Source organism: Homarus americanus, unplaced genomic scaffold (assembly GCF_018991925.1).
Source record: "Homarus americanus isolate GMGI-L3 unplaced genomic scaffold, GMGI_Hamer_2.0 scaffold9847, whole genome shotgun sequence".
Lineage (NCBI taxonomy): Eukaryota > Metazoa > Arthropoda > Malacostraca > Decapoda > Nephropidae > Homarus > Homarus americanus.
Window position 1 is genome coordinate 1,306,939 of NW_024721178.1, and position 20,720 is coordinate 1,327,658.

General features: G+C 38.0%; 1 protein-coding gene across 1 annotated transcript in view; it reads left to right on the forward strand.

The window, feature by feature from the left end:
• Positions 1 to 633: 633 nt before the first annotated feature.
• The window catches only part of LOC121861643 (tyrosine-protein kinase BAZ1B-like), a 34,506-nt gene continuing 14,419 nt past the window's right edge, over positions 634 to 20,720 (forward strand). Inside the window, exons 1-8 of the mRNA XM_042359539.1 lie at positions 634 to 752; positions 10,158 to 10,333; positions 14,504 to 14,600; positions 15,435 to 15,755; positions 15,940 to 16,666; positions 19,381 to 19,530; positions 19,819 to 19,935; positions 20,328 to 20,447. Coding sequence (XP_042215473.1) covers positions 634 to 752; positions 10,158 to 10,333; positions 14,504 to 14,600; positions 15,435 to 15,755; positions 15,940 to 16,666; positions 19,381 to 19,530; positions 19,819 to 19,935; positions 20,328 to 20,447 — 1,827 coding nt within the window. The remainder of the gene's footprint in view (positions 753 to 10,157; positions 10,334 to 14,503; positions 14,601 to 15,434; positions 15,756 to 15,939; positions 16,667 to 19,380; positions 19,531 to 19,818; positions 19,936 to 20,327; positions 20,448 to 20,720) is intronic.

Consider the following 20,720-nt stretch of genomic DNA (forward strand, 5'->3'; position numbering starts at 1 on the left):
AAACAAACGAGTTATTCTGAACAATATTATTTGCGTCTGACCGCTTTATTATATAAACAAATGATCACTTATGATACTTTTCAATAATACTAATTGGCCTACGTATCATATAGGTAAACTGTAAATTACCGTACATATGTGCCACCTGCCAAACAATTTATGGACACTGTTGTAGACAAACCCTTAGACGATATACCTGTACACAGATCACTGATACTACTGAACCTAACCAAACTTATCATATAAAACAAGATCTAACGTATATGTGTAACTTAATCAACCCTAATTTAACCTAACCTAATCAAACCTAACCTTGCTACATCTAATCTAACTTAAATAATGGAGCATCGTAATTTTTAACACAAAATTATTAACGGCGAGATAATAGTACAACACAAGTACACATCAGAGAGCGTATCAGAGGCTGCAAGTTAGCGTAACGGTGTTTTAGAGACTTGCGTATAAAGAAGACGCTTCAAAGGTGTTCTGTACTATGCCTACTTTGTATACCTGATGAGGCTCCTTAATTAATACCTGTCGCTACGGGTTGCCCACTGCGCCCTGGACATTGCTGAAGCAGGCACACTCCTCAGAACTTGGGCCAGACGCGCCTCACGCCCACCGCCCATATCCATGGTTGAAGATGAGCCCCTGGATGTAGAGGCGCCCACGTTGACGGACTTGGGCAAGGCAAAAGCCGTTTCGGAACTTGAGAATATTTTCCTAGGTCTGTCCGTGCTTCGTAGATTGACGTGGGTGGGCGTGACATGGTTGTGTGGGGTGTGGGCAGGGGTAGCATGGTTGTGCGGGGTGTGGGCAGAGGTAGTGTGGTTGTGTGGGATGTGGGCAGAGGTAGCATGGTTATGCGGGGTGTGGGCAGGGATAGCATGGTTGTGCAGAGTGTGGGCAGGGGTAGTGTGGTTGTGCAGGGTGTGGGCAGAGGTTGCATGGTTGTGTGGGGTGTGGGCAGGGGTAGCATGGTTGTGCGGGGTGTGGGCAGAGGTAGCATGGTTATGCGGGGTGTGGGCAGAGGTAGCATGGTTGTGCGGAGTGTGGGCAGGGGTAGTGTGGTTGTGCAGGGTGTGGGCAGGGGCAGCATGGTTATGCGGGGTGTGGGCAGGGATAGCATGGTTGTGAGGTGTGTGGGCAGGGGTAGTGTGGTTGTGCGGGGTGTGGGCAGGGGCAGCATGATTGTGCGGTGTGTGGGCAGGGGTAGTGTGGTTGTGCAGGGTGTGGACGGGCGTGTTATAGCTTTGAGGGGTGTGGGCAGAGGCATTATGGCTGTGCGGTGTGTGAGTTGGGGTTGCATGGGTAGGAGGGGGAGGGGTGGCGTGGACTGAGGTGCCACGCGTCAATGGAGCCTCCATCATAAGCAGTCACCTGCAATTAAACATAAAACATTCGTTAAAATAACCGGTTATGCTCGTGGGAATCTCTTGCCATACATAACGCGTTGGTTTAAAATGCAATGACACGTTGACAATGCCTGTGGCTTCTCCCAGATACTCTCCCTTTTATACGGGAAAGAATGCTGAACTTGCAATATTCATTTGCTATAATACTGCTACTACTACTACTAATAATAATAATATAATAATAATTATTAGTATTCAGTATAGTTGTCATAATAAAGGCTTACAATTGGATAAGCATGTTTATAAACTATACAGCTCAGCATGATAACAATCCATTTGCACAATATATCTATATACTGGAACACTATGATCATTTTCCCTCGCTAGTATCGTTGACGTGGGGCCTACGGTCTGCAGACATACTGCGGGTTCTCTGGTCACACTAGACTAGGCAAAGCTAAGATACTGACTTATCCTTTCTTGACAATCTCTCTTCCCTTTCTCTTCGCCGCAATGTTGCTTCACTCTCTCTCTTTCACAGGTACTTTAACGGGCAATGTTCGGTGGATTTTGCATCCTGTGTACCGCCGGCAAGGCCGTGGGCTCGTAACACACGTCTTGCCCGCGGTGCCCACCGTTTCTCTGTGGATGTCGGTCACACTAGAATAACCCGTTATAGTACATCCTTCTTTCCTCACACAGCCAAACTGTGGAATGCTCTGCCTTCTTCTGTGTTTCCATGCTTATACAATGTCTCAGTTTAAAAAGGCTGGTTTTCCGACATTATCGTGGTGTAGATTAACACAGTACGTATAACCTTTTTCTTCTCTTTTTTCTTTCTTTCTGTTCTAATTCCCCCACCCCAGGCGCCGTTGTGGGTCGTTCAACCTGTGCCCGGGTGGGCTAATTTATATATATATATATATATATATATATATATATATATATATATATATATATATATATATATATATAGCTAATATCCTTCAGCAGTATTGCCTCGATTGTCCCATTGTCAGGAATCTTATACCTCAAGTTGTACTAAAAGAGCCATGATAACTTTAGGTCTCCTCAATGTTCGATCGTATGGTTTGTTTTTGTTTTGTTTTTTCACACCGTTTCGGGCAGTTGGTCTATCCAGTGTTAGACGAAAAGGAAACCTGTGATGTTTGGTAGGGTCGTACTGGATAACACTCAATATTTAAACTATAGTAGTTAAAATACAACCTAAAATTTATTTAATGCAGTATAAAATAAACTATAATTCATTGGATATTTTGTCAAACATATATAATGTCATGTAAATAGTAAAATGCAAATAATAAAAAACTTAGTTTGACTTCTGGCTTGGCAGTCAACCCCTAAGTGATGATACCTAACGGAATGATTCTCATTTTAGGATCCCACGACAGTCATTATCGAATATGACATTTGATGAGTCACTGTATTATTTGTTATGGTCAAATAACGTTAATCTTGACCTACCATAAATCTCTTCATAATACAGTGAATAATTGCATTTCACGTTCATATTCTAAATTCTTAATGAGTTTAACATACCCAATTAATATATTTTATCTTCAATTCGATTTACATTGCTCATAAAATTGATTCGTCACTTTCATGTGCATTACGTCTTGTCTGAATTGTAGTTATCTGTCATTCATAACGGGTACATCATCTGTTGGTTTACCTCCAATACTAGGTCAAAAACTTTATCAGGATCATTTGTGAGGGAATTTGTGTAACCACTGATTTCATGAAACCCCTAAAACTTTTAGAAAGTTATATGTAATTATTGTTAGGCAATTACATATAACTTACTATTTTATTAGGGATTTCATAAATTACTGGTTACACAAATTCCCTGTATAAATGTCCACTCGGAACATCGCCCATTGTCGCTTCTGTTGTTAAATGTATTGGCTTTTCATTAACTTAACCGTAACATCGATATCTCACCTCTTATAATTACTTGTCTTTAACCTAAACCAAAGTATATATCTTTAAATATATACTACGTACAGTCTGGTTCAAGATTCTTCGAACACTGCTGGAGACAGGTGGCAACTCAAGGCCGTTTGTTTACTATAGTACGTAGTAAAAATTATGAATAAATGTAAAAGTGATCGGTGATTGGTTACTTAGTTCCCCGTTGCTTAATTTACTGGTTGGTCTGTGTTGTTTCATATTATATTATACTACGGACTATAGTAAACAAACGGCCTTGGGTTGCCAGCTGTCTCCAGCAGTGTTTGAAGAATCTTGAACGAGACTGTACATAATGTTGTCAAAGACTCATGTCACTGGGGATGGAAATTTACTTTTAAACAGCAAGGACTTTAACGTCAAATCGTCTAAAATTATATTTTATTATATTTGCTGAAATAATTTAGTCGAAATCTGCTTCACGAAACATGAAGTCGCTTAAAACACTCAAGCGTATGAAGGTTAGAGGTAAATTTTCTTATAATATCACTTCAGAAAAATCAAACAATGACAATAACAAAAATAACACTGTAGATGTGTGGGAGCGAATATTAACAAAATGCGCTGTAAAAGTTTTAGACGATTCGTCGATATTAACAGCCCCAAGAAATATATACAATAATAGAAAGTGGTGTTTGTCTCTCTTAATACCATACCTGATACAAAGGATGAAGTATAACGAAGTATAACGAAGGTCAAGTGACAGGAAGCATCAACACAGTGTAAGTTGCCATATGTCGCCTTACTATTTTCCCGCCAGGCTTATTTGTTGATACTTTTTGTTGGTTCTCTTATAACGCAATTATGTTAGATATATATTATATTTTTAGATTTCTGTAGACTACATCAATTATTGGATAATGTATTTTATATTAAATTAATTGTCCGGGGAGATATTGCCGGAGAAAAATATCAAAATAAAAAGAGCCTCAGAAACATCAGGACGCTCGTGGTTTCGAACGACAGACGCAGTACCAGAGGTCCTCCCACAATTTTTTCGATAAAATCCCCTTCAAAATCTTCAAAATGCCCCTTCTACAGGGCCAACCGTTCAGGCTTATCAAGCCACCCGATAATATAGAGTCTTTCACTGAACTCTACGTCATTCAACACACTGGAGAGAAGTTTGTGAGTAAAAGGTAAATGCCCGCGAAAGCGCCGGTCTCTGTTTACGCTAATATCCCAGGCTACCGTATTAGTAGACCTCCTTTCATTTCTCCCTTATTACTGCCTGTGTCTTATGTAACTCTCATTCCCACCACTCCTCGTCATTTGTGTGTATTGTCATGTCCATGTTGGTGTGAATGGGTACACGATTTAGTGAATTTGACATCTCTGATTAAGGAATAAATTATCTAGGAAGAAACAAGATGGAGATTATTGTCATTTCCCGCCCATACGAGGGAGAGGAACTGTTCACTCGCCTCACCTTCCCCCGTTACACAAAATCTCTCACAATGTCATGACTTTAGTGAAGTAACTTTTAATTCTCCACCCCATGTCAATCAAACTCATGAAATTCTTGGCTTCATTTCTTGGCAATTACCAAGTGTTCAATCAAGTTATGTAATCAAGGTTAAATTGGTACGGTTATCAAGGCCTTGCTCTTATGTTTCCTCACAGTCACATGTAAATCACTTTTCAGCTCACAATTGGCACATGCTTGCATATACATCTGACTGGATCCCAAAACATTAAAATTAATTAAATTATTATTCAGTAGTCAAAGAAATTTCCAGTCTTGAATTTCATTTAATGGTGATTATTGATACTGTTGATTATTCCTAACTCCTTATTATAACTGAAATGATAACTTGAGAAATATACATTATGTCATGGTTAAAAAAAAATGTTTTGAAGTTGGCTGTCCAGTTTATTAACATTTAGGGGAAGCTGTGTAAGGTTAATAGTAAATTTACAAAGAATTTTCTATCTAAGAAGTTATTCAGGTTTTTTCAAACATTGAGTTAGGAACTGGCAACAAAAATGGGGTGAAATTTAATAATCTGTATAATTTCACTTCCTGCCACCCAAAGAATTTTGTGATTGCAATCTATAATTTAGACATTTCGAGGACACTTTTCTTCTATGACATTTTTTTCGCAAACAACCTTACCTAACCTCCTAATGGGCTGGACCCCCTGGCACATATATAAGTCGTTTGCGAGGGAAATGTCATAGAAGAAAATGATCTTAGAATTGTCTCAACTATTGATTGCAACCATGAAATGCTAAAAAAAATTAAGTGGCAACAAATGAAATAACTAATTATTAGTTGTTTTTCCCCATTGCCACAGCTTATATAGATTTTGTAATTATTTATATATTATTTCACCACATGACTTATTAGCCATTCAGGCAGTTGGCCCATTCTTTGTAACTCTCATGAATTTTATTGTCCAGTGTTAATACAGGAGGAAACCTATGATGTTTGGTAAGGTGACAGTGGATAACACCCTTCTCTCATGTGTCCGGGCCAAGCAGAACTCGAACCCATGGCATAGTGGTGAAAGATATGCTTATTTCTGCTGTACTAGTGATTGATTCCAGCTAAAAGCAAGAACAATTTAGTGATAATTATTTTGAAATTACTGAAACAGCAGAGGCACATATGCAGTGGTCTTGGATGGAAAACATTTGGTTATTCACCATCTTTCTATTATGTTGCATGAATGAGCCTTTACTCAAAAATAAAATTCAAAGCAACTTTTGGTAACACAGAAACAGGAGTAAGAGTTAGTCTGCAACTTTAGAAGATTTGATAAATTTTAGACAACCGACTCATGAAAAGGATCAATTTTAGGAAAATAGTAATTGTGTAGAACACGGTCCTGTTAGAAGGAGCAACTTTAGGAAAAATAATATAGAAGAAAGCTTTTTTCTTCCCTCTTGATATCAGAAAGATGTTGGAGGAATTGTTACTTTTCTATACAGTATTTGTTTTCTCTTAGTTTTTGTTTACCTTATGCATAAGGCAGTGGACATTTTGCCGTGACCGGTAAGTTCCTACTAAAGCTATTTTACCGTGAGTGCGCTCTGATTGGCTAATTGCCCAATACCGGCGAACAACACGAGAACTATATTTGACCGTGACTGGCGGCATTTGGCATTTGTTTTGCCGTGAGTCAATTGTTGTGTAGCCGTAAACACACTTGACTATATTGTGCATGGAAACTTATCTTTATAAAGGAGGCGATATTTAGAGCCTAATAGAACCTGACCTAACCAACCAAGGAAACCTGCCTAACCTTACCTAACTTCCTACCCCCCATCATATTTAACAGAAAGTACTTAGCCAATCAAAGCACACTCACGTTGAAATAGCATTAATAGGAACTTAGCCAGTCGCGGCAGAATATTCACTACGTATACCTAATGGCCACCCACTGGAGGTGGTCATGCGAAGGGAAAGAGTCCAGTAGTCTGTGTAGGATCCCTACATTGTTCTTGATAATTTTGTAAGGGCTGTTTTGAAGCCCAGTACTGATGGTAATTAAATTGCTGGGGCTGGTAGACCATTCCATAGGTCTACCACCCTCAATGTGAAGTATTTTTATATGTTCGTTCTGCATGATAACTTGGTGAGCTTGTAGTTATGTGTCCTTGTGGTGTGTGACACCACTAAGAAATGGCCCGGGCTCACATTTTCCATCCATTTTAGGATTTCAAATGTTTTAATGAGATTACCTTATTGTGCCTTGTCTGAAGGGATGTTAGTCTTAAGTCTTTTTCAAGGGATGTTAGATCCTTCTGGAAGTAGGGTTCCCCTGCCTGTATACAGTCATCCAGACTTGGACAGTTGAAGGAACATTTTCCTATCTTTGCATATGAAGGTACACATTATAGTTCCTAAATCTTGGTTTGCTTTCTTCACTGATGGCGTCAGTGAATGATCTATCGATACCTAGATCTTTCTCCTTATCGGCAGTATCCAGGAAAGTGTTATTAACAGTGTAGTTGTTGTGATTAGGGTTGTTGCATATTACGGTACGTGTAGGGTCTTGCATTACATAATGTTAAAGAACATTTCCAGTCTCGAAACCATTTGATGAGCTCATTCAGGTCTTTCTGCATTGTTGCAACATCGTCTTGACTTGATACTTTTCCAAATAACTTAGTGTCATCTGCTAACTTGGCAATGTGGCGCTCGATATGTTTTGATCTATGTCGTTTATGTAGATTACAAACAGGGTGGGCCCAGGGATAAAGATATATAGTACTGTACTGAGACACTATGTTTACAGTTAAACTGTTGACACATTTACCAGTGAGCGATCCCAATGCTAAGGAACTGAATGAATCCCAGCAAACTTTCCATCTGAATTATTAACCAAATAACACCCTAACTAACCTACCTAATCAAAAGTAGTGCACTTCCATCCTAAGTTAGGTATATAGTATGTTAAGTTTGGTTGCTTTATTTATCTTATGTGTAGTAAATCCTCAGTTGCTGGTTGCTAGCAATTATTCGTTGATATTATGAGACACTGTTCAGCTATGAAACAACATCCAGGACAAAATTACCAAACTAATAATTGAAAATATGAAAATTACCATAAAACTAGTTATTTGTTGGTTAATTGAAGAAACAATATATACTGTAATCATCTGTACAAAAGTTTTCAACAGCTGCTACCAGTATTTCGTATATAGAAAGGAAGCATTTATATCTATGACACTTTTGTCTTTTTGCACTCGCCTAAACAGATTACTATAACGGTGACCACACAGAGGTTACGCATCGATGTAGATCCGTGTTCAGGACGGGAAGTTTTGAAAAACGAAATAGAAAAGTTGGTAAACTATTACAGTACCAAGTAAATTTTCTACAGAAGATAACTTCTTTTCCTCTAGTCTAGGATAACCAAAAAGTGGAGGAATTACAATTTTCATTTTTTCTGTGATTTCGTCCTGGACAAATCTACTTCGACGTGTTAACATCCTCCCACACTACCATGACTTGTTTATGTGACCACCAAGAGAGAAACATTTCAAGACATAAACCCTTCACTTCCATACCCACGAAAGATCGACAACAACTTTTGTCGTCTGCTTTGTTTACAACCGATCCACTTCGTCCGAGGGTATTCTCATGACCGAAAAAAAAAATACATCATGATGTTTCAACAAAGTTGCATACATTGGTACCAGATGTCAAAGTAAGTACTGTACTGTACTTTCTGTTTAATGCGGTGGGATAGCTAGAAATTTAGGTAAGGTTAGGTCGCTTTCTTTGGTTGGTTCGGCCAGGTTTGTGCATTGTCGTATCGATTTTATTACTTACTACAGGTTGGACCCTGCTAAACGGCAGCTTCGATGCTTCGGTATGGTATCAGTAGGCCTATAAGATACAGTTTTTCTCTTTGCTTTTTCTGCTTATCTACTTATTTCTGTGTCTCAGTACAGTAAGTCTTCGCTTAATGTTGTGGTTCCGTTCCTGAAAACAGCAACGTTAACGGAATCAATTTTCCCCATAAGAAATAGATAAAATACGGGAGTTACGTTCCTGAGCCTCCCTTTGCCCTATGAAATACATTACATATACAAAAATTTAATGGCATTTTTATAGAAAATAGGATATGTATACAGTCTCTCCTCGACTTACGGCGGGGTTCTGTCCCGACGACCAGGTCCTAGGTCGAAAAGGCGAAAATAATACATAGAAATTCTAAAATTAAATACAGTACAGTAAAAGTAATCAATAATGAAAAATGAATGAAGTGTTACTGTGCACTTACCTTTAATATAGTCAGCTGAATGCACACGGTGCCTCAATAATTTTTTAATTAAACGTGGAGACAACAATAATTGGATGAAGCAGAGGAGGAGACGGCCGTCGTATGTCCGGGTTGTCTAAATGCGACTAAATGGCGAGTTACAAGATGAATAGAAATTATGCACACTTTTGTTTCCATAGGGATATGAAGGTTTTGCCGCTCCCTTTTGGTCTTGCGTGAGGTACTGTACTGTCAGGTTCAGGACACTTTTTCTAACTGTTTTTAACTATAAACCACACATTGATTTTTGTGGTGATAGGGTACATATTACAATAATGGGCTTAACTGCCATAAATGTGCTGGTAAAACATGTGTTTCATTTATTTAGTTAGCTTATTGTAATGCTACATAATAGTAATGTGGCATTGTGTTGTATTAGCAAAATTGTCCATTGTACAGTACAGGTTTGGGGAATCTCAAATTTTGTATCTGGGAAAAGGGTTAAAATATTTCGTTTTCTCCTAATGCATTTTTTTAACATGAATAATGATCATGAGTATCTGTTGGGGGTCTGTTATCAACATTAAAATTACAGTACATGGGTCAAAGAAAAAAATTGGGTAAAGTTCCCTTTTCAGACTCAAACATCTAGTCTTCACTGTCACTTTACCCAAATTCTTTGTTGAGGGTTGTAGAACATAATGCTAGGGGGCGTAACACGATTTTTTTCTTTGGCTGTATGTACAATGAAAGACAAAAGTTGTGTCGTGAAATTTTGTGAAAACATTTGAGGAAGGGCTAAACTTTTGGTGCGCTCTGCCTTGTAGTAGGGGTCTCTCATAATGTTTCACGAGTTATGTTTAATCTTCTGACAAAACCGCCACACGACTTTTGTCTTTGGTTGTACATACTCAGCCCAGTCCTGTAAACATACTTTGTGTTGTGGACTTCTGTAGTTACAGTAACATTCTTAGTCCAGTACTGTACTCATAAAGTGTCAGACAATGACAGGTGAATACAAGCTGTTTTCAGTGGAGACATTATACTTGTCCTTTGTTAATAATTACCTGTCTTTTAATGTGTCTCACTTCAACAGTGACTATGAGGATCGATTGGCCCTTTATAGTCAGATCATCTGGACATGTCAGTGCACTGGCAAGTCCAGCCTCACACATCAGGAGGCTTGGACGAGTGAAGCCAAGGTTCGTGTACTACTTAGCTCCTCGTTCCCCACACCCCTTCTGCCTCCCATTCTCCGAACTCTCCACCATAGTAAGTGAATTGTGTGTTAAGTGTTTATGATCTTTTATTGGCTTTTGCCTCAAAGTAGTTTAAAAGATGACTGTTGGTTTTCTCTCCTTTTTTTGTCATTTTTAAAGCCAATATTTTTTTTTAGGAATGTACTGTATAGATACTGTTAACTTAGGTGTTTTCAGAAAATTTTTATACCTGTAGTAACTAAATTCTCTGAAAGATACATTGCTCATCAGTGATTTTAGTTGACAATATTGTAACTAATTGAGTTTGTTTAGGGGATACACTTACTAGTAATGGATAATGCTAGGTTGTGTGAAGGAGCAGGACTAAATCAGAGATAATTTTAGGTCTTGTAGAACATTATGCAGTACAATACAGTATAAGGATGATGTTTTGTGAGCAAATGAAGGAAAACTATTGGAATATGTATATATTTTCTTTTGACTACAGCCAAAAATGACTTGAAAGCTGTACATATATACATAATGTACAGTAAAATCTTCATTAAACCAGACATCATTGACTGGAAATTTAGATACATTTTACTTATCTGGCTAGAAAATATGCATTGGTCTGATTTATTACAAAATTGGTCCAGTCCATGGAAGCCATTTCATACCAATGCCATTTGGGCTAATTGGGCCTTACCAGTGGTGTACCATGGTTGCACTGTTGAGGCATGTAGAACATCACACATACATCAGTTATCAAATTAAATATCATGTGGGATATGGCCTTTCTTTAAATAAGGGTTGTCAAGCTTTTATAAACACCTAATTTCTTAAATTATATTAGTGGCATCTGACAAAGTATCTATTATAAATCTTTAAATAATGTGTGCAAAAATACTTAAGGCAAAAGAATATTAAGCTTTCAGTGTGATCTACAGTAATTTAGAAATAAAATAGTTAAAAAAATGACTAGGCATCATGCACAACGCTGGCCCTCTGTAAAGTTGCCAATGATCTTATTGCTGAACATTTAAATAATTAGTAAATATTTTTATTTGTATGATCTAATTATTATTTCAAGTAAAATGGAAAACTGAATAACATTCCCAAGTGAAAAGCTACTGTATAACTGAAAGTGGACTGTAGGGTTATTTAGAAATATTAAAAATAATAATGTGGACCAGTTTTGTTGGGCTGATGGAGAGCCGCCGCCTGTCTACATTTACAGAAAACTTATTAAATAGCCACTCTTATGGAACAACAACTCTTAGGTAAAATAAAATCACCATATAACATAAGACTTTGTGCTTATTAAGGGAATGGGTATTAAATTTGACTAAAATGACTCAAATTCCAACACAATAAAATTCATTTTAGCATGTTATTGATAGGATGATTACGTCTATATGTCCATTGAGGGTATGCGGCTTATCCCTCTGCATGCATTGAGGGACATTGAGGCTCCTTGACTTTCCTGAGTGAAAACTGTGAAGACTAAAATTAAGTCTATTATTGAAGATACTATTTTGCTTTCTACTAGCATGCCTTGCATTCCTTAAGAATATACCACTGGGCCTTACTATTAATCATGTGTGTTTGGGGTCTCACTGTGCTGAATAAAATTGTCTGGCATTAATCACCATATATGTCATCCATTGATGACAATGATATAAGTTATTAGTGATGTTACCTTTATTGGTGAGCTCTGAGGTGGCCAATATGGGACCGGCAGGGTCATCCTCAGATGTTACATGTGTGGAGGCCTACGTCTAGTGCGTCAGTGTCTCCGGTGCTGGCATTTGTCCCCCTCAGTATGCAGATGGGATAATGTAAATGTGTTAACACCTCATTTGGTGTTCCTCCAAATATTATGGTGTGGAATGATCATCTCTCATGTGCGGGAGTTGATTTGACACTTTTCAGGTTTGTCTTAACCCCCTGGTCAGAAATCTCACCCCCCTCGCACTCCTCGTAGTCCTTCGACTCGGGTTGTGTCGGCACCACGAATGGTTTTCCATTCTAATAAACATTGGGTAGAGCAATCCAGACTCAAATTACAACCTTGAGATGCATCTGCCAGCCCACGAGGCTAGTGGGAGGAACTCTGGTGTTTGATAGGGGCAGTCCACTGTTCCCGTATTTCTGCTTACAGAAGGGGTGCTTGGGAGGGGTCGCGCCAGCACGGATGTGCTTAGTGATGCAGTCTTCTGTGTGGGTAACATGGCCAGTCCACCGTACAGTAGTTGTTCAGTAATGCCAGCCTTGATGGTCCTACAATTGGTGTAATCAATAATAATGGCATTTGTCTGCATGTCTTCCCAGTGGAATCAGAGGACGGTATGCAGACTACACTGGTTAAAATTCTGAAGCTCCTAGAGATGTTACCTGTAAATAACTCATGTCTTGCTGCCATACAGCAAGGTGGGAAGGACCACTGATCAATATATGCACAGCTTTGTAGATAATTTCAGCTCCCTATAGCTGAAGACATGGATTTAGCAGACTGCATTGGGTCCCTTCATCAGTGTGTGTGGTAGTGGACAGGTGGAGCCAAGGTCCTGCAATGGTTAATGTTGGATATGGCAGTTCCATTAACTTGGATGGACTGTAGAGAGTGGCTGGACCAGGGGCTGGGTGGATTGGAGTGTGTCTTGCTTTTGTTTGCCTCTAGGCTGAAGTATGTATACCCATATGCCAAGGTGTTCAGGATCTCAGTGTAGGTCCCATTCAGTGTGTGCAGCGAGTTTGGAGTTTGTGGTCATCTGCATACTGTACTGAAGTTCAGTGATGGAAGTGACCAACACCTTTGTCTTTTTTTTTTTTTGGAGTTGTGTTGAAAAGTCCCATTTTTCAGTATATGGTATGTCCACCCTACCGGCTAGGTTGGCACTCTCGTGGGCAAGGAAACCATCAAAGGAAAAGATGGTGCCAGTATACATCATTGTTTTACCCCTTTTGGATGTGGAGGAATTCTGACTGGGTGCTCTTAAGTAGGACACTGCTGCCATAATTGTTTTTATTTCACAATGGTGAAGAATTTGGTGGGCAACCAAAACAACTGAGAGTCTTCCAGAGGGCTTCCCTTTTGACCAGGTCAAATGCTTTAGTAAGCTGTTCTCTGTCCTTCTCCTGTATTTGGCAAGCAGCACAGATTATGTCGGTGGTGCTGCGAGATGCTCTAGAGCCACATTGAGACTTGGGTAGGTAGTTTTCTGCCTCAGCAAGGAGTCTCTTAAGGAGGGCTCAGGCAAGAATCTTGCCAGCTGTAGAAGGCAGCGAGATCCTACAGGAGTTACTACATTCTGACCTGTCTTTCTTGTTCTTGTAGATACAGTATTGATGTTGTAGTTGGAGTCACAGCGAGTGTTTTAAAGAGTACAAAACAGATGCAATCGGTATGTTTGAACGTTCTTCACCTGTGTACATTGTGTCTTATTATTTTGCAATTACACGAAGCTATGACAAAAATGGATAAAGTTTCAGTTAAATAAGAATGTTTCCTTGGGGAAGAAAAAATATAGGGAAACTGTTTATATTATATAAGGTAATTTAAGAAATAAGGCAGAGTGAGATTCAATAGCACTGACGAGAGAGCAGCAGCTGCTAGTGAGTGATTTTCTATCGATTTCTTGATCACTTAAACAGAAAGTCTCGTTTTAATGCGACAGAAAGGTGTTTGAAATTAAAATTAAAGAATCATAAGTCGGTAGATTATATAGAGGGGGAGGCTTGTTTTTACTGTGGTACATTTTTTGTGTGTATTCAGTATTCATCAAGCACACAAATTCAATGCTGGAGAACTGAAGTAGATATTGCTTTCCCTTTGAGGAGTAAACAGGTTAACTTACATAAGTTTTGTTTTTGTTTGCTAATAGTATGTTGGTGTACAGCATTTGTTTTCCTTGTTTAACAGAACATAGATGGAACAGAATGTAAACACCTGAAAAATGTATAAACTGGATTCCAAAACTGGAGAGGGTCCCCTTACACCCCCAAGAGAACCTATGCCTTTTTTACTTATGCAAGGCTACTAATCTTTCACCTACCCCCATACACAAGGAACCAGCTAGGGTTATGTTCTCTACTGTATTGGAAGAGAGGATAATGATACAAATTTGTTACAATTTAGTACAGTAGTTTCATTTTATGCACATTAACTTGAGGGTGAGGTAAAAGTACAAACTAAGTGTTGATAAATGGACTCTTATCCCTTATTTCTTACTTTTGTTTACAGGTACACTGCCACTAGATCAGTTGGTAGAAGCTGCTTCAGGACTCTGTTATTCTCGGTTCCATCCGGGTGAAGAGTTAACACTCTTGGGGCCACAGCCGTATGTTACTTTTTCATATTTTAGTTGATGTTGCTTGGTAACTGCATGATTTTTTAAATAGATTTTTTGTGGGTACTGATACTTTTCTTGTACTGTTGTATTTTGTTTTTCATGAGGAGTTCATAAGGTTGCTATGCTGGGTTCTATGACTTTAATCCTTAAACTTTTGCCATATGTTTATTGTCATATAAAAAAAGAGACTTCAGCCAATGTCAATAGACACTCATTTCCTGCAGTGACATTTAATTGCATATTGTGTTCCCGTGCAAGTACAAAATCTGTCAAGGTAAAATAAGTAAAGTTATTAAGTAAACATAACCCACTGACTACTTAGCGGTTGTCACTGCCACCTGCCAACACCCAAATATCAGCTCTGCTTACTGCTAACATTAAAATTTCACATTGTAACGGCATGGTCACTGGCCATTATTGTGTGATATATTTTATAATGGAAATTTTGTTGGAGTAAAGCACCCACCAGACGAGTTGTAAGGTAAGTATTAGTTATTCTGTATTCTTGTGTGCAGTTTGTGTCCATTTGTCCAATTATAATTTGTTTTATCAGGGATGGCTCATTAGACTATACAGGTACTAAAATATGCTCCAGTATTTACACTTAAAAAATGGAACATCCTAAGTCATAATAATTCCTATTAATTTTTAAAGTGCTTTGTTGTAGGGAGCTGGAGGCAGGTGATTGTGATAACTTTTATTTCTGAAGAGAAAGAATATATTAGGTGACTGGTAATTGGAGCAGATATATTTCCAAGCTCTAATACTTAGATTATATATACAGTGGAAAGGTATTTCAATGTATACATTTGTTTCATACAGGATGCAAGTCCGAGTTATCAGGTCTAAGGAAGACAGCGGCTGTGCAGGCAAGAAAGTTAATATTTCTAATGGAAAGGAGCCTTCCACTTCACCAACCACCCCCATCATCAATGGTTGCTCTCCCCCAACTCGAGAGATCCCCATGGTAAATGGCACAAGTAATGGAGTAGCTGGCATTAATGATTCAAGTCCCACAAATATGAGAAGGTGCAAGGAAGACTCTCCAGGAAGGAAGAAGAGTATGTTGCTTCCTTTACTATATGATGTGTCAGTCATTGGAGAAGAAAAAATCATGACAGAAGTCCCAGCTAAATTTCTCCAGTAAGTTTTTGTTATCACAACTATAGACATGTGCATGAGAGTCCAGTTATATGGTGTGTATATATGAGTCGGTACATTCACACTGTACATGACACATTTACCATAACAAACATATACTTTTGTGTAAAATTGCTCCTACTTGGGTGTGTAAAATCTGGTTGTAAAATTTTTCTTCTCTCCACAGGCGAACCTACAAGATTCCTCCAAAAGAACACTTTCGACTTTTTGTGCGAGCCAATGCACTTAGACAGCGATCTAGCGCCTACACTCCTTGGATTGTGTCAGAAGATCTTGTTAAACAGTATAACATTCCCAATAAGCTCGCCTCAATATTTACTAATCCCAGAACAAATTCAGTAGGTAGGAAAAGAAAGGCTGAAGGAGTATTTGTAGAAAGAGCTAAAAAAGTAAAAGCTGAAAAAACAGTTGAAACTGTTAAAAGAAATAAAGCTGATCCTGCCTCTAAACCCTTAAAGCCCGGTAGGAAGCCAAGAGTAAAACGTGACCCGAACACCCCAAGAAAAAAGCCAGGTCCCAAGCCAGGCTTCAAGAGAACTCCTAAGCTAAACCCTAAATCAGAACTACCAAAGCCTTCCCTAAAGTTACAAACACAAGTGAAAATGGAGACCAGTGACAGTGACGATGATGTGTCTCTTGCAGTTTTAGCTAATAGATCACCAAAAATAGAAAATGGAGCTCATCTTGCTGCAAAACCATTGAAAATGGTCACTCCACCAGGCATTACTCCATTGGTGCTCAAGAAGAGGGTGACAGAAAAAGATGGAAAGGAGCTTCTTAGAAGTACAAAAAGATTGAAGCAAACAACTCTCTTTGACATGAGGTCTCCAAAGAAAATGACTGATGGAACACCCAAACCCAAAATTTCCCCAAGAAAATCCCCCCAGAAAAGGGTAAGCTACTCTTATATCAGATTCTTTTAATAGTTGGTATTTGAATAGGACTAACCATATAGTATGTATGAATAATTCTTTGAAAATATGATGCTTTAATAATTAGTTCAATATTACTGTAATAGGAAACATATATTTAAGTTATGTGGTTTGGATCTTTTTATGTGGGTTTGGTATACAAACTTGATACTCTGTGAATCTTTCCTTCTGTATTATAATACCTTTGTTCTTTTCCTGATAGATGGATTCCAATACTAATCATTTAATGTTGATACAGTAGAACATCGATATAACATGAGATATGTTCCAAGAGGGGTCGCTTTAAACCGAATTCACACTAAATCGAAGTGTTGTTTCAATGGAATAATTTAGTTTGGTACTTGAGAGAAATGCAAAATACCAAAAAGACTGAGTCTACCCAGATGAACCTCAGCCCATCTCCTAGAATAGACAAAACATTGTGTTTTGTAGTATCTGTATTATGTTAAAACACTCATAAATCAACACAGCTAAAATTATGGGACATGAAATGGTCTGTTTACTGCCGATCAGCTGATGGGGGGGTGGAGGTGTGGTGATATGTTTGAAAGTTAATGCCAAGGTCTAGTGCTTATTTATTTATCTGTCCTTAAGAGTGACTTTAAGATTTTCTCTTATAAAATGTCACTAAACTGACCTGGGAGAATATAATTAACATTCCTGGAATTCTTATAAGATAGTGATTAATTTGAATATAATCATACTATAGTTTGCACTAGACCAAAATTTTAGTAATCATTTAGTACATTATTTTGATTACATGTACAGTACAGCTTTGCCCTTAGGACAGTGTAGCGTGCCCAGAGAAACGTTAGGCGCGAATTTTAAAATATGATGCGCCAGATTGACTCGCTCTAAATAGGAAAGATTCTCTTTAAATTAAAACATTGCCCTTAATTGTGGGTGTCGCTTTAAATCAATAATCTTAAATTGAATCGCTGTAAATCAACGTTCTACTGTATTGAAAGAGTTTATTTAGCCATAAAAATACAGTTACAGAGTGGACAATAACAACAATATTGACATGGCAGAGCTAAGTGAAAGTCTGATATATACTGTAGTTTTTCTTCAGTGTACTCAGTCTTTTGTGCAGAACTATATTAACGTTGATAACTTTCTGGGAAGAATTTAATAATAGCCTTTTCGGTACAGCAAAATCCTGTTGTAAAGAGTGTTCAAACTAACAAAAATTCCTTTACTTTGGGAAGCTTAAGACTGTTTTGGAATGTTCTGTTGATATGTCTCCTGTGTATTACTATAATTTTGTATTCATTAACTATATCTTTGTTTGAGAAGTAAATACAATATTTCTATATCTGTTTTAAATTTTTTCTATTATATAAATTAAAATTGCTATTATCTGTGTCTCTGAAAAGTTCCCTGGTCCTGAATACAGTAATGGGATTTTGCTGTACAGTATAACAATAATAATCTTCATGGCTTTTCAACAAGTTAGTATTTGTCAAGTTTGTCTCATATAAGGTGTCACCCTTTAGCATTATGGCCAGAATGAATTAGGTCTTCCACGTTACTGAATGCCTTTTATGTGTAGTATGGCACAGTTTATCAAGTACCATTTTTTTGTAGTGAGATCTTCATTGTTATTCACCTTTCTGCTCTCATTTCCTGATATTTATATTCCTTGTTTAACATTTACTACAGCATTTAGGTCTCCTGTAGCTTTTCTCTAAGTTAGATAATTGTTTTAAACCTCTGTCTTTATTATAGAAATCTTGTTGAATATGACTACAAGAATCTGAATTACCTCCCATTTATAGTCCCACTCCCCCCCCCAAATTATCATTACAGTGCACTCCTTTTCCATCACTTCTAGCACACAAACTTTTACCCTACTTGCATACCTTTATCACTGTTCTGCATACTTCATCCAACTGAACTTATGTATCTGACTCACCAAATAGATGAACACTGTTTACATTCAGCAACTGTAATACAGGTATCTTTTTGTTGATGTAAGCATATTTGGCAAGTTGCTGTGCTTTGTAGCTGCTTGTGGCGTATGGAGCGTGTTCTGGAATAATGGTTAGCCAGTGCAGTTGGTGAGTTGTCCAGTTTTCTTGGGCTATTCTTTGACATTGGGTCATGCAGCTCGTTAACTTTGGGTATGTTTATTGTGTTGGCATCTACTTCTACACCTTCAACAAATCTACACCTAAGTGGTTCTAGGCCAGCCATCCTCGAACACAAGGGGAAACCATTATAATAGCTGCTTATGACCTCAAATTAAACTGGTTGTATTTATTATACAGTATTTAAATATTTTTGGTTTAACATGGTAGAAGTGGTGAATGGAATGCAGAACATGAGTAGCATAGCCCCAAAATGTGATAAGCACCACACCCACCCAAACACAATTTTTGTTTGAAATACATAGTTTATTCTTCCCCTATCATGTACAAGTGGTGGCTATCTCTTTAGGACACTGCAAACATGGTTGACAATCCATTGAAAAAATTATGGTGATGCTACCTTATTGACTAGAACCAATTTTCTTGCTATCTTAAAAACGGCATTTATCCCATTCTGGCGCTGGGCTTCTCTTTGTGTTTATATAATGGATCTGTAGGAATAAGTTATTCATACGACAGTACTTCTCTCATTGCTATTAATTTCTCGTTATCAGATCTAACTGGAAACCCCTCTTCCCATTTCAGCAACCAAATCCAGAGGCAGTTTTAAGAACTCCTGTGATGAAGAAAATGGTCCACCAGTACAACACTCTCAAGGGTGTGAAAGGGACTGGTAGAAAACTGGTTCACACCATGGATCAGGTCCTCAAGAAGCTCTCCCTGGCACAGATTGAGGTATTTAACCCAATCATTTATTGAAAAGATATTGCATTCTCATAATTAAGTCTTTGCTACTGTAGTGATAGTGTTATTATATGCTAACTAACCTAATTAAGACTATTGGTGTCTCATGTCGCCAAGCAGTCAGGGTCAATTAGCTGTTGTTTGTTCAGTAAGAGCACGCAAAGTTGAATACTACATCTCTACATTAAATACTATACAGTACGGTATATATGTTATAATGACTCCGTTGTAAGCTTTATAATATAATTTTGTTCTTTTAATGGTGATGTTTTCTTTCAGGTTATACCTGAGGCCAATCTGCGAGCAGACATAATGAAGCGCCATGAACGAATGTTAGAAAAGCGAATAGTAGCTAAAATGACACCAAAGGAGAGAGAAGACTATTCAAAACAAAAGGTATGATTGCTGAGTTAGTTTTTCTGCATATCTATCAATATTTCTGTCTTATTTTTCCCTCACCTCTTACTTTTGTGTGGAGTAGATCAAGGGATCCAGGAACTTGGGTCAAGGGGAGAATATTGTAGGTGAAAGGACATGGGGACAAACAGTAGAAATTATCATCATGGTTTTCTGGTTGATCTACTGACAATTGTTTTGATTCTATTGCAATTATTATATCTAGAACCCTGCAGTATAGTTTACTTTCTTAATTGATTAATTTTGTATAGGACAGTGGAAGTTATACTGTACTGTGAAATTATATAGCAACCAGGGATAACTAAAAAATGGGGAGGAGAGTGAATTCAGAATTACATTCAATTATCAACATTATTTACGGTGTCTTTCAGGCCAGGGCAGAAGCACAAAAACGACGTCAGACAAAGCAGGAACGAAATCGAAAGATGGAAGAAAAGATCCTCACCAACCTGAAACCACTTCCTCAGCCACAACTGGTCCCTACACCAGAGGTAAGAGAGAGGCCAACAAAGAGAATGAATGATGGGGTGAAGAAAGCTCTAGAAATGAGGGGATTAGACTTACAGGAAGCATCAAAACATACAGATGGTAGTAGAGCAGGATGTTCAGTATTTCATGTCATAAAAAGACTGTAAATGGAGGACAAAATGAGAATTTTTAAGTTGGGAGTAGAAGTGAGAGAAGGATGTGTGTTGCATCCATCTTTCTTCATGGAGTGGTGAGGTAAATGTGGTCAATGACTTGATCTGTATGTTTGATGAAAG